The sequence below is a fragment of the Phyllosticta capitalensis genome (genome assembly GCF_038381095.1).
Source record: "Phyllosticta capitalensis strain CBS 128856 chromosome Unknown BKA78scaffold_9, whole genome shotgun sequence".
Taxonomy (NCBI): domain Eukaryota; kingdom Fungi; phylum Ascomycota; class Dothideomycetes; order Botryosphaeriales; family Phyllostictaceae; genus Phyllosticta; species Phyllosticta capitalensis.
Window position 1 is genome coordinate 768,885 of NW_027117447.1, and position 13,134 is coordinate 782,018.

At 55.7% G+C, this 13,134-nt stretch overlaps 3 protein-coding genes across 3 annotated transcripts; 2 read left to right on the forward strand and 1 right to left on the reverse strand.

Annotated features, from left to right (window-relative positions):
* Positions 1-670: 670 nt before the first annotated feature.
* Positions 671-3,185, reverse strand: BKA78DRAFT_355412 (uncharacterized protein; the record flags this gene model as incomplete). Its single annotated transcript, XM_066891898.1, has 3 exons — positions 671-2,633; positions 2,696-2,922; positions 2,988-3,185. 3 exons carry the CDS (start codon positions 3,183-3,185, stop codon positions 671-673), a joined length of 2,388 nt encoding a protein of 795 aa, XP_066741145.1.
* Positions 3,186-8,696: 5,511 nt separating this feature from the next.
* BKA78DRAFT_185545 (uncharacterized protein) lies at positions 8,697-9,430 on the forward strand. The gene has a single exon (XM_066883497.1). The coding sequence runs from the start codon at positions 8,829-8,831 to the stop codon at positions 9,195-9,197; it is 369 nt and encodes a 122-aa protein (XP_066741146.1). The 5' UTR covers positions 8,697-8,828; the 3' UTR covers positions 9,198-9,430.
* Positions 9,431-10,533: 1,103 nt separating this feature from the next.
* On the forward strand, positions 10,534-12,937 carry BKA78DRAFT_321735 (uncharacterized protein). The gene is made up of 4 exons (XM_066889054.1): positions 10,534-10,648; positions 10,708-10,753; positions 10,807-10,855; positions 10,915-12,937. The coding sequence occupies exons 1-4, from the start codon at positions 10,639-10,641 to the stop codon at positions 12,565-12,567; spliced, it is 1,758 nt and encodes a 585-aa protein (XP_066741147.1). The 5' UTR covers positions 10,534-10,638; the 3' UTR covers positions 12,568-12,937.
* Positions 12,938-13,134: the final 197 nt, after the last annotated feature.

Sequence of the window (13,134 nt, forward strand, 5' to 3'; positions counted from 1 at the left end):
ATCTTCAGTAGTTGACCCGCAGCAAAAAAAAAAAAAAAAAAAAAAAAAAAGATTGGTAAAGGTATATCAAGGGGGTAATAAAGGCCCATGCATGCTCTCTGTTCTTTTTCCCAACACAACCTATGCCGATCTCGATCTCGATGAAGAAGTAGATGATGATGCCCTGCCTCTCTTTTTGCTCTCTCGCTCTTTTGCTCTTGGCTTCCCCTAGTCGTTGGCGGCATGTCGTCCGTCTGTCTATGCATGCATGCATGTAAATGAAGTAGTAAAAAGGGAAAAGGAGATGATGAAAAAGATCAAAGGAGCAGGTAGGTACCCCTGAAAAGCGGTGCAGAGAATGAAACAGGCCGATAAAAGCAATTAAAGGATGGAATGCCAGTCGAGTCAATTGTCGACTCTTTCTTAAATGTTTGTTGGTGCTTTGGTCATATCTTCGTTCGTAACAGGCTGCCGCTCGTCCAGAGAGCAGCATGTACATGGTCGTGTCTTGATCTTTTTCCTTCTTTCCTCTCGCGCTCCTCTTGGCCAGCCAGAATAAGACGGGCAGGGGAAATTTCAAAAAGGCCTTCATGATTATAAAATTACAAAAAATGCGTCATCCCAAATGCTTGACACATGATGCGCATGCATGATGCCTCCGCCTAACATGGCAGCCCTCACCTCTTCGTCGTCACTTTGTCCGCGCAGCTTGCACACCCGAGTAGATCTCGCGCTTCATCTGCACAAGCTGCCGATGCATCGTCTCAATCTCCCGGCGCTCCGCATCCGTGGGTGGCTCTTCGCGATCCGCCAGCCGCTGGTATCGGTCGTAGTATCGAGTGTAATACTTCTTGAAAAGCGCCGACATCTCAACCACGTGAGAGTGGTCCAGCGGCCCAGTCGGCTCGGGCGACTCGTCGCCATCTTCGTCGCGCAGCGACTGGGGCGAGGCCGTTGCAGCGCCGACGCTGCCGTTGCTCCCGCTGCCAAACGCTGCGCCGACCCGCGCCGAGATCGCTGCGAGCGGCCGCGACGAAGAGCTAGTTGACGACACCGATGAGGAGCCCGAATGGTTTGGCGTTGGTGTTTGGGTTGGCGCCTGCCTGCTGTTGGAGGTTGGCTTGGTAGGGGCGGCCAAGCGCTTGGAGGAGTGCGATCTGGAAGCGTCCATGTCGGGATCTGGTGATTTACGCTTCAGGCGCCCCTCCGCGGACGCCTTGGAGCTCGTGCCATTCGTGGTTACTGGTGCCGATTTACGAGGCTTGGAGCTGATGTCTACCTTGTTGTCGCTGTCCAGTTCGTTTGCTTTCCGTTTGCGATCCGTTTGACGAACATCACTGCGGGATTGGGAAGAAGCCGAACCCTCGTTTGGACGACCGGTGGTAGAAGATGATGGATAAGACTTTTTGTTCACAGGATGGTCCTTGGCAAGGTCTGATGCGTTGGTTGGAGGAGAAGCTCCGAGCGGAGACGGGTTCTTGGGCTTGTTGTCCTGGACTCTCTTCGTAGACGTAAATGGTCTCTCATTGATCTTGGATTGCGTCTTTTTCGTTTTCACGTCCTTTCTCACACCTGCAGCGGACGCATTGCTCCTTTGGCTGGAGCTCTTGGACGCCGACGCAGAAGCATCCGGGCCGTTTGCCCTGTCCATTCTCTCGCGTTGACTGACGCTCGCAACGCCAGGTTTACGTGCATCTTCGTGGAGCTCCCTTGATGGAATCGACGGTGACGGTTTGGGGGGAAGTGCGTGTTCTCTTTGGCCTGGTACGGCCTTGGCTGTCTTTCTTTGAGTTGCCGTTGGTTTGTCGCCCTCTGTTTCCTTGGTCGAGTTCCTAGATGCTCCCTCTTTGCTAATTGGCTTAACAACCGGCTTCCTGGACGTAGTTTCTCGATCAACTTCAACAGACTTAGTGACGAGCTTCCTTGCAGGCTCCTTGACCTCGTCCTTTGTGCCGACGGCTCGCCTTTTGGGAGCAGCACTCTCCTTGATTTCCTCTGCCTTGCGCTTTTTCGGCTCAGCCTTCTTCGCGGGAGCCTTGAGCATCTTTTTCAGGTTCTTCATGGGCCCAACAGTGGGTGTAGTCTTTTGAGAAACCTCACGGGGCATGCCAATGGTCAACCTCGAGAGCGTTTTGCCCCTGCCCCTCTCTTCATGAGGCAGCAACATCTGCCAGAGTTTTTCCTCGGGGCTCAGTCTCTGCTTGTCGAAAGCACGGATGGCATTGTCAATCGCGGCCTGCCTCTCGTCTTGGGAGCGATACGGGAAGGCCCATACGTCGAGCTCTTTGAAAGCCTTGCCAGTCAGTTCCCACTCGCCATCCTTGTTCTCCGTCGCGATTTTTTGCAACACAGCCCCAAGCTCGTTCTTCGGGGCGCGCGTTGTGCGGTGCAGTTCCGCCAGCTTGGCGGGCTTTACAGCGAGTATGTGTAATACGGGCACCTTGATGGCCTTTTGCAGGGCAGTCATGCGGCAGGACGGCGGTGCGGAAGTGGGTGCAGATCCGGGCTGTGGTGACGCAGCGGCGAGCGACGGGCTTGATTGACGGGAATGGCCCATCTTTGCTCCAAAGACGTTGACTCCCGGGGCCAACTTCTTAGGAATGCGTTTCTTGTCGGTGAGGGCGCGGGAATTTTTGGCATCCGCAATGGCGACCCTGTCATAAGATGTCAGCTTACCCAAATCGCGTCGCCGAAGCCCATGTTGTCGCTAGCGTACATCTTGGACTCCCGCTCCCTATCCATGGCAGCCAAGTTGTTCTTGAAGGTTGCGAGGGCTGCATCGACGCCGGCCGTGTTTTCTCGGGCCCTGTGAATGTCGAACCGATTCACAAGACCGAGGAATTCGTCGTCGTCGCTCGAATCATCTTTGCTCAGGTAAAGTTCCGGTCGGTCGACTTGGTGCTTCGAGTGCAGGATGTGTTTTGTTTCGCCATACTGAATGACCTGTACAATGTTCCAGTCAGACGAGGATCGAGCGACATGGGTGCAGGCACAACAACAATACGTACCGGGTTGTGGCCGAGCAGCAGCTTGGGCGGAGTGCCATTGCGAATGCTGGAAAGAAGTTCGTCGAGGACGTCTTGGTTCAGCTCAAGCTGCATGACTTGCTTGCCTCTACTGGCGGGTGGGATGCTCTTGGAACCGATGTAAGTATCCGGGGCCCCGCTGAGGAGCATGCCGGTAGCCGCGTGGGGAGAGGAAGCCATGGTCGACCCGAAGCGTCACAGTCGACGAGGACGCGGTGACTTGGAGGAGAGGAGGCGGAGAAGGGTCGCGTTGAGGGCGACGAGGAGGAGGTGGTGAGAGGTTGGCGTCAAGCTGGCGCACCCGTGAGGGCAGCAGCACAGACAAACTGGGGCCGTGTTTGAGGCGTTGACAGCGTGACTGGTCAGTGGTTGGCTGGCGTGGGAAGGGAGGTGAGTTGGATGGGAGATTGTTGGAGCGGTGCACACGCAAGCAGCGTCTCCAGCGAGAAGGTAGAGAGAGAGAGGGTTGCAATGGCGGTGGTGAAAGTGAGGAATGCGGAGAGGCTCGGAGATGGATGGTCGAGGAACGGCGGCGGTGGTAGCGGGCCGGTCAAGACGTCAGGTCAAAGGGCCGACGGGACGCGAAGGCGCTGGGGCGTGCAAGCCACGGTTGGAAGGGTGCGAAACGAGGCCTTCCTAGTCCTTTGTGACGAGCGGGGGAGAGACAACGGCAGCAGCAGCAAAAGGTAAGGCGAGTGTGGCACTCAGTCCGCAGTCGGTCGATGGAATTGTCGCCATGGATGCGACATGGGAGCCAAGTGGACGTGGCACCGCAGTGCCCGCACGAGCTGGATACAGGGGGTCCAAGAGGGCAAACTATGTCCACTGGTACCTACGGATTACCTACCTTGGCCCCTCGTCTTGATGTTGTTTACGGGGGGGTGTCTTGTCCCTCTACAATAGTAATACTCAAACTAGGTAACTACTTCTCCAACGCAGACCAACGGGCATTCTGTACATGGTCAAACCGCAGCCTCGCCTCGCTGAAGAAGCAGAAGAGCGCACCTCGTAATCCTTGCATGCCGGGCTGCGGCTATTGCGGGAACAGTCCAGCCAAGCGGGACGTTCCACCTGCCGATCAGACCAGACCTGACATGCACCTCTCTTCGCCTGACTCGACTCGTACTTTACACGTCTTTGAGAGACAGACACAAACCCCCCGAGAAACAGAGAAAGGCTTGTTCCTCTTTGTTATAATGAGACTGCAAGCCTTGGGCGAACCAACCACCCAAGGGAGAGCCACCAGGAAAGTGGTCGAAAGAGCCGCCAAGGTATTGGAAATTTCCATGTCAAAAAGAATGTCTACACCTACCCTTTCAACCCCTCGCCCTTGACGCAGAATGAATCACAGGGAGCAGCATGGATAGTCTGAACATGTCAACAGGCCTCGTTGGCTGACTGCCCTCCCCGTCGCCTCACCATCACGTGTCTCCAGCCCGCATTCTTCTCGACTGGCCACACTACTACACTACCCTCGATCCAATATTCTTCACTTGCACAACGGTCGCTGGAACCGTGGTTCGTCCAGACTCACGCTATCCGTCTCAGGTCACCCAACGGCCATCGAGACCATTCTCCTTTTGTGCCTTGGCTCCGCCGCTACCAGTCCTCCACCCACAGAACCAACCAACCAACCAACCAACCACCAACGCCTGCTTTGCTTTTTCCCCGCTTCCAAAACTTCAGTACACACATTGCCTCTGCGCTGCAAACTCCTGAAACTAACATCCTCTATTGTCCGTTTCGTCACCCGTACGCTCCCCGATCGATGCAGCCCCCGAAACCGCGTAGCCGACACTGGAAACAGCGTCGAGCTGGAAACTTTGTCCTTGTCAGCGCTACCAATCCATCACACGTCATTGGCAACTGCCTTTGTTGATTTTTCGACAAGACTCTTGTTGATCGCCATGGCGGTCGTTGTTTGCTTTTCTTTCCGTCCGGTTTCTTGCAATCTCTACTCCTGAGCCTTCATCTCCGCCACACGCAACAACAAAAAGTCTCCGAAAAAACATTCGGTACCTACATGTCTGCTCTACATGCAGCAGCAGCAGTAGCTTTCCCAGCCGTGACGACCACCCAAACACGCGCTCGACGCCGCCCGTCCGTTGCTGCAACGCACTCTGCTGCCGACATGCGTAGCTGCACTTAGCGCCGTTTAGCAAAGCCTTGGTCGCGCATCGTCCGTCCGGCCTGCACGTCGATCTCTCGTGCTGTTTTGACATTGCTTCTGTAGGCGGACTAACGTGTTTTCTCCATGTGTTGGCTGGACGCCGACTCAAAAGCTAGCCGCAAGGTACGAAGTCGGCGAAGAAAGCCGTAGAGCATGTGGGAAGTGGAACCGAACTCATTCAAGTTGTAGATATTAGTCTGCATAAAGAGGCTTCGTAGACATCTTCACGAAAGTACATTGACAGAGGTTCCACCACTGCCAGTCTCAGCCTCCAAGAAATCTACAAGATGCCTATATCTAGACAGCTCGACTCCACACACACACACACAAAAAGTAAAAACCTCGAATATTCTACACCCCCCTTAATCCAACGGGCATGAAAATGGATGGCATCACGACTCCCCACCCAGGGATCCGCCCCGCCCGGTCAAAGAACCCCGGCCGCAACCGCAGCCGCAACCCCGATGTGACGCTGAGGTGAGTGCGTGCCTGGGCCGCGGCCCCGACACCACCGCTACAGTCGTCCGGTACTGTACACCGACACCGCTCTTCGTATCGACAGTTGCAGCGCTGCTTTGCATCTCCTGCAGTTCCTGCGAGTATGGCAATTTGCAGTAATCTCAGGACGAGGCCGGGGTCGGGCGGTCGGGCGGATTGGTGCCAATGCTCGTGCTCTTCTTGAGCAAAGTGGGCGTTGGCATTGGCACTGTTGGCGATGCGTGGCAGTGCGGTGGCTGGGCTGCTGCCGGGCACGATGATGGCATGGCTTTCGTGACGACGGGAGGGAACGAGTAACTGCTTACAGAAAAGCGGTGCGGGACGACGGGGCACAGCACACACACACACGATCTTTTTGCACGCGATGCTTACCTAGTCATGTCTGCTTCCCGCGCTCTCAGTACATGAACATGTGCCGTATTTAGCAGCGGTGGCTGGTAGGCATCGTCGCATTTGTACCAGAAGAAGCAGGGCAGAGGCAGCAATGGGCTCGACGCAAGCGGGCGGAAGAGAGTTGGGATTATTGGAAGGGGGAGAAGGGCTTCACCGCCGCCGCGGCAGCACACACCCAACTTCGCAACGCGAACGCGTCGTGGTCGGTGAGACTTGTCTGGCGGGCGAACGGACGTGTTGGAGAGGGCATGCCGGATTCATGGTGGCCGCAAGCGGCGGCGGAGCGGTGCGCTGCCCTGCGGTCTCCGACGAGCCGCGGAGCGGTAAGAGTAAGAACCCAGGAACGCAATGCTAGTGCAAGAGTAATGGGCGCTGCAATTGAACCTAGGTGAGATGCCGACCTGGGGTATCCGTACCTGTGTCTGTGTATCTATGTACGGAGTACTAACGATACAAAAATAATAGCAGTTGGGCGATACGGGCGGACGGGTGGTCGGGGGATATTATTTGGATGATGTAGTGGCGGTGCGGCGGAAATCGAGATGGGCGGACAGACGACTGGCGAAGGATTCTCTTGGGCGTGCCTTTCCGTCGAATGGGCGACTGGACTTTGTCTTTCTTTCTCCTCTCGGATTTCTAAGCTTTGGGATTTCTCATCTATAAACCCCCTTCTCTGCGGTGGGCGTGTCGCGCGTAACGTCGGATAAGAACCAAGCGCAGGGCAGGAACAGACAGGGCACGATGCGCGGCCCGCTCGATGCCTCCCAGGCTATGTACGCGACCTGACGCGACGTTGGACAGACCAGGCAGCGTGACCGGGGGAGAGGGCAAAATGATCAAGGGGCGGGACGGGAGACCCCTGCCCCTGGTTTTGCCCTGCCTGCACTGTTCCCGCCTGGTTCCTGTGCCATTTCTGGCGTCTGGGCTGGCGCCCCCTCTCTCACTCTTTGCATACAGATACCTTGGCTACCGTTCTGTTCAAACAGACTTTTGCTCTCTGCTACTTATTTCCCCGGCTGGATCTCACAGGGATGGTTGGCTGCTGACTGACCAAAATACGACGTGTGGACTTGCAATTATGGAACCGGGCGAGCGAGCTGATCAACAACAGTCGTCGGCGGAGCCCTAGCGCGTTGCCGCGTGCCTGGCGCGACGGAATGAGATGAGCGCCATGTTGATTGAACGCGCACCTCGCTTGTGGCATACACGTACGAGATATCAGACGTTGATGGGCGTTTGTTTTCCATCATTTGCCTCTCATTCCATGGCTCAACTCCCTATGGCGGTGAGTCAATAATCACGCTCGCCCAAGGCCAGACAATTTTTCGGATTCCCCCATCGGTGCCTTCTCATTTAACCTACTGCCTTCGCAGCCGATCGCTCATCACCAACACCTGCCTCGCTTCATCTCGCACCTGCCTGCAAACCTTCACTTCTTTGATGGCCAATCTCTAAATGCCCCGAAAGACAATCAGCTCCCCCACAGCCATTTCCAACCGCTGCTCCCCACACGAGCCCACTTCCCGCGATCCGGCTCGAGCACCGACTATGGATGCAAGATGCGATGATGGCTTATAAGATCTGGTCCGCAGAAAAAGCAACTTGATACTGCACGTTGGAATCGGAGGTAGGTGCGTGACGCAAGCACGTAATCTTGCTGAGAGTCTTCTCCTTGCCAGCCAGCCTTTTTTTTTTTTTTGACTGTTTTTCATCTTCTCAATTCTGATGCTTTTTGCTTTTGGCAAAAGATTCAGTCATCCATCTTTCATTGTCGCCTCTGGAAAAATTTGCAATCATCCGTCAAATAGCAACGATAACGGAATGTTGCTCGCTCCTTTTCAATCACGGTGCATTTTCTGCAGCCGGCTCGTTCTCTCCCTTGCAACTTGGTTGCGTCGGAGCAGTCCGGATCCGCGCAAAAGCGCTTGCTCGCTTCTGTCGCTTGTTCTCTGCGCCGTGAAGGCACATTGCAGGGGAAAGCGAGAGGTGCGGGGAATCCTCAAGCAGAGCAAGGCGGGCGGCCCCCAATGAAGCAGGAGAATAGTCCCATTACAAGCTCTTCAAGATTTTCAAGCTTGCGGAGCGTATTCGTACTGGGTTTGTTCGTTCAACAAGTAGCTCTCGAGGTAACGCTGCCGCCTCGCCTTCTCGCATTGTTCGTGCGACACTGGATCCGGACGGGCCTGAACTTCGCTTCCAGTCCAGCTGGAGGCCGTTTTGTCTCTTCCTTAATCTTTCTTGTCTCTGCCCCACCAGGCACCAGCAGGACAATACGAACAAGTCGGCCCTCGACGTCTCGTCTCAGCTCAGCACCGCACCGCCCAGCTCGCGCTTCATCTCGTATTCCAGCGCCGTGCCTGCAGCTGGGCGGGAACAAACGCCGGCATGGGGTTGGGCGTTATGACGTGCAGGCTGGACGTCGGAGTGCGGGCATCCCGCGCGCGCTCGAGGCATGTGGCCGGGCAAGACCTTCTGTTCAGGTTGAAGATGAGGGCTAGGCACTGTACCGACTACCGATGGATCTGCTTGGGCTCATGCTGTGAGTACAGTGCCTAGTTATACGGCGCACACGTGGTACTGCTGTGTTGCCGGACGGGAAAATCACACTCTGCCTGCAACTGAGTCGAACCGCGGTTGCAACCTTGGGTCACTCAACTACGTTGGTCGCGGGTATCATCTCAGTATCTCCCCTCTTCCAACTCTGCTCGTACTTGTTGTCTCTTCGTCAGCTTAGTCTTCATCACTGCTGGTCTAATCCCTTGATGTTGGGCATCCGTCGTCTCTCATCTCCACCTTCTCGAAAGCCACTCCTCCCTCCATCTGATTTTCGTGGTGGTCTCGCCCACCCCCACCTACCCGTCGTAACCCTCCCACCCACATTCGGCACCACTGCACCCACCCACCCATCCCTCCCCTCGACCGTCGCACAGCATCTGCACCTCTCGAGCAAGCACACCACCCTCCGGCCATGTCATCTCATGCCCGCCCGTTCGCCCGTCCGCAACGTGATGGCCCCCCCGGCAGAGCACCGTCCACCAACCAACCGACCGCCCTCTCCCCTCCGTCTCTTCAATCCATCACATTCTTCCCCCCGTCTCGCCTCGCCCACCTCGCCTGTCTGCCCAATCTAGTCCGCTCCCTACTGTACGTACGTACGTGTCCTGTCCGCACCTGGTACCAGAAAGACAGAACAGAAGTGCTATAGTATGAGTGCGTGGCGTCGCTTGCCACGCCACTACCTTCGGACATGCCGACCCGACCCGACCGGCCCGCCGAGACGAGGTGATGTATCATTTCTTTCTCCAGGGTCATGTAGCTACCAAGGTACTGCGTGTGCTTGTTTGCTGCCGCGCGTGCTGGGTACGCGTGGGATGCTGCTGCTGCTGGTGGTTTGGACCGAGGATTGGTAGCAGAAGTCGTGGCACAAGGAGTTGACGGCTGTTCTCTGTGATGCTCCTTGTGACTTTGCAAGTTGCCTAGATGCGCAGATCTCAGGATGGAAACTTTGCGAAGTCTAACCGATTGCCACTCTGAATCTGTAAGGCCCTGAATGTGCACTTGCTGGATGGGTTGTCTGACGGATAGGGCGGGCTCATCTACGTTGTGGTTGATGACTTGGTGATTGGGTGTTGTGCCGAGCTGCGTCGGCTTGACCTGCGACAAGGAGAAGGGGGGTGAGGATGATGGGGAGATGCTGTAGTGTGGAAGGTGAAAGGGGACGCAGAAATGAGGGCACGGAACTCAGGTTCGCAAGGACATTGACATGGTGCGCCAAAGTATTGTTGATCTGGGTCTGAACATTTGAGTCTACAGGAGTAGGTTGGACCTGATGCCATGGCAAACTTTGGGCCACCGGTGGGAATCTTCTAGAGTCGAGCCATCTGCGGATGAGCCTCAAGATCAAAATTAGGGTAAATTCCAGTGAATATTCTTCGAGAGGGAGTATTTCAGAAAGTTGGGCTGCAGGAAGGTTGTGAGATGTGGCGCTGGTAAGGAAAATCTTTGGTGCTACAAGAGCGGTCCAGTGTGATTTGTTTTCTACGCCATCTAAAACTTGAAGATGAGTGATTCAAAGAGAGTGGCACAGTGGGTGATGAAATAAATTGCCAATCCGAGAATCTCTGTTGCCAAGTTAAAACACGTAGAGATGTGGAGTTCTCAAGCGCTTGATGCGTTCAATATAGCGAGAACTTTTCTCTTCATGGGTAGTCACAGGGAGCATTCAAGCGCTTGCGTCTGAAGATGCGACGACTTGAAGCTAGGCCTGGGTTGAATTTCTTTCCTCACCTACTGTGGTGGAATTTTCTTCTTCCTTGACAATAATACAAAGAGGTGTTGGAAAAATCGTAGTCCTTGCGTAGTGCTACTGGCGCCACCTACCTAGTTCGGCCTAGCGGCTGATAAGATAATCGTCAACGCAACTAGTCTAGACCCTGCTAGGTCCAGCAGTCCAGCTCCAGCTTCCCACACGGCCTCTGAACTGACATCAACACCCGACGCGCATCACCACGCTCACGCCCATTGCGTCTTTCACTTCGACCAGGCGTCGCGCTTCCCGCCATCTCCTCCACAATGCTCTCTGGTAAGTTCCGTCATGCTTCCCAATGCTGCGCGCCGTGCTAACATCGTTGGCGCCTACAGCCGAGCAGCTCTTGGAGCAGGCCGCCAAAGATGGCTCCATGGTGCCGTGAGTAGCCTCAACGCAGCCCTGGACTACGTGCCGTACTGACCATGTCGCAGCGAAGAGTGGCCCCGTGCTCTGCGATTCATCCTTCCCAGACTTCAAGACGTATGCGACGCCAATATTCGTCTGATGATTGCTACGCCGCATACTCATCCTCCGTCCAGATAGTACATAACCAGTTTCCCATGCCTACCGCCCCAGAATCGAGACCCGAACCTGCGCGCGACCGCTCCGCCACCCCGAGCAAGCTAGAGAGTACGGGAGAGGCGAGCACCACCGGAAAGGAGAATGCGCCGTCGGGAGAAGCATCATCAGGCGAAGGCAGTGGGTCGCAGCAGGCTGATGGCGATGCTCAAACAATGGGACCGCCATCACCCTCAAGACTACCGCCTGAAATCAATGAACTTTACACGTCCATCGTGTTCAACCTCAACAGGAACTTCCCGCAACATCCTCCGCATACTCTCCAGCGTCTTGCCGAGCTGGTCCTCTCTCCCAAGGCACATTATCGCTTCCTCCCTCCTTACCTCCGCGCACTCGACCGTGTCGTGACCGTATCTTCGACAACGACCGTCTTTCCTCTCCCACAAGCAATTGTGCCGAGCTCTGGCTCAACCATTCTGAATGGCGTCACGCCCGGCACTGCCAACATGAGCCCTCCCAGTCGCGGATCTACTTCGACGTTGGGCAGCGACGACAGTCTCGGCGGCGCATTGCTTACACCTATTCCCTGGCTGTCGCCTAGCAATGGCAGTGGGGGTAGTGAGCTAGTCTCCGAGTCGACGGAGATGGTGGATGGTCCAAACGGGGCCGGACGCATTGAAACCGTTTCTGTTGTCAATGGTGTCCTGGGAACAACAACATCGATGCCAGCGGCCTCGGCGCCTGCTACGTCTTCTTCTACTGCTACCTCATCTGATACTCCCTCGTCTGCCTCTGGTAGCGCCAACAGCGGTGCCACTGCCACCGCTCCCGACGCCCTTCGCGACACTGGTCCAGTCACACAAGGCGAACTCCTGCGCCAAGAGCAAGAAGCTGGCATCGTCACTGTTCCGGCGGGTGGCGCTTCCGGTACTTCGTCGCGCCCTGTCACGCGATCTTCAGGCCTTCTTCAACAGTCTCATCAGCAGGACCAGCAATCAGAACAACATACCGAAGGCGAGCCCATGGAAGAGGCAGAGGCCCCGCATGCTCGCGGTCCCGATGTGATAGGGATGGAGGACATGGGACCGCAGCAGGGCGGCGGACTGGCTCGAGGCATCGACTTGGAGGCGGCTGTTGGGCGGCCAGCGCCACACCCAGAAAAGAGCGGGGAAGACGCTCAAGAAGACGAGGGCGTAAAAGGTGAAAACAAGGACCAAAGTGGCCGAGAGGAAGAGATGAAGGACGCAAGTGACGAGCCGGAGAACAAGGACTCGGGATCCTCTGAGCAGGAGAGCAAAGACGCCGTGAATCAAGCTGGCGTCCAGGGTACTGAATCCATGGACATTCCCTCTCCTGGCCCCATGTTCGCGCCCATCGAGTCGGAATTGGACATGTTCCCGACCTCCGGCTCCGGCGAGAATGAGGATGAAGATTGGGAGATGCTTTCGAAGAACGAGGGTCAGGCGGAGGATACTGAGCCTTCGAAGGAAGAGGAGACGGGTCCAGAAAAGGAACAAGAGGGCGCGGAGAAGAAGGACGACGACGCAAAAGAGAGCGACAGCACGACAAGCGAAGACGCCGCTGGCGAGACGGACAAGAAGGATGACGTGGAGCAGCCAAAGAAGAACAAGGACGAAGACGAGCAAATGGGTGGATGCGGCACGTCGGCGTAGCATTCCGCGTACGGTTCACTCTTGTTTTCGCGCTTTACGCGGCGGCGATGAAAGGTAGTAGTGGTTAGCGTGGCGCTCATGGTGTTTTTGTGTCATGGCATCCTGATTTCATCTCTTTTTCTTTTTCTTCGTCACTTTTCTTTTTTTCCGGCGGGCTGGATGGATGGATGATGGCATAGGATAGGAAGGAATGGGAAGGGAATGGAGGGGATGGACAAGGCTAAGGACAGAGGGCAGTTGGGCGCGTTGGATCAAACGTACCTTAGCAAGTCGGTGACGATATCAATCAACATGCAGCTCTTTAAATCGAGCACAAAAGGGAGCCCGCTCGTTGGTTTTTTTTTTGAATCAGAATTTGGCCATTGCTGCTGCTGCTGCTGCGAAACCACGTACCTGCCATCAATTCACCGGCAACAGACCTTTTATCCACGCAGCGTGGATGGCAGCGAACCACCAACTGTCCTCATGTGTACCTTTGTCAATCTCTTCTCCGCGCGCGCACATGCAACATCTGTCCGCCTGTCTGCCTGCCTGCCTACCTGCCTGTCTGCCTCGAGAGCGCAAACG

Bases quoted from the DNA above. Each gene is read 5' to 3' on its own strand.
- BKA78DRAFT_321735 (XM_066889054.1), top strand. The intron at 10,754-10,806 runs GTGAGTAGCCTC...ACCATGTCGCAG, and splicing joins AAAGATGGCTCCATGGTGCC to CGAAGAGTGGCCCCGTGCTC. The intron at 10,856-10,914 runs GTATGCGACGCC...TCCTCCGTCCAG, and splicing joins TCCTTCCCAGACTTCAAGAC to ATAGTACATAACCAGTTTCC.
- BKA78DRAFT_185545 (XM_066883497.1), top strand. From the start codon at position 8,829: ATGTTGGGCATCCGTCGTCTCTCATCTCCACCTTCTCGAAAGCCACTC.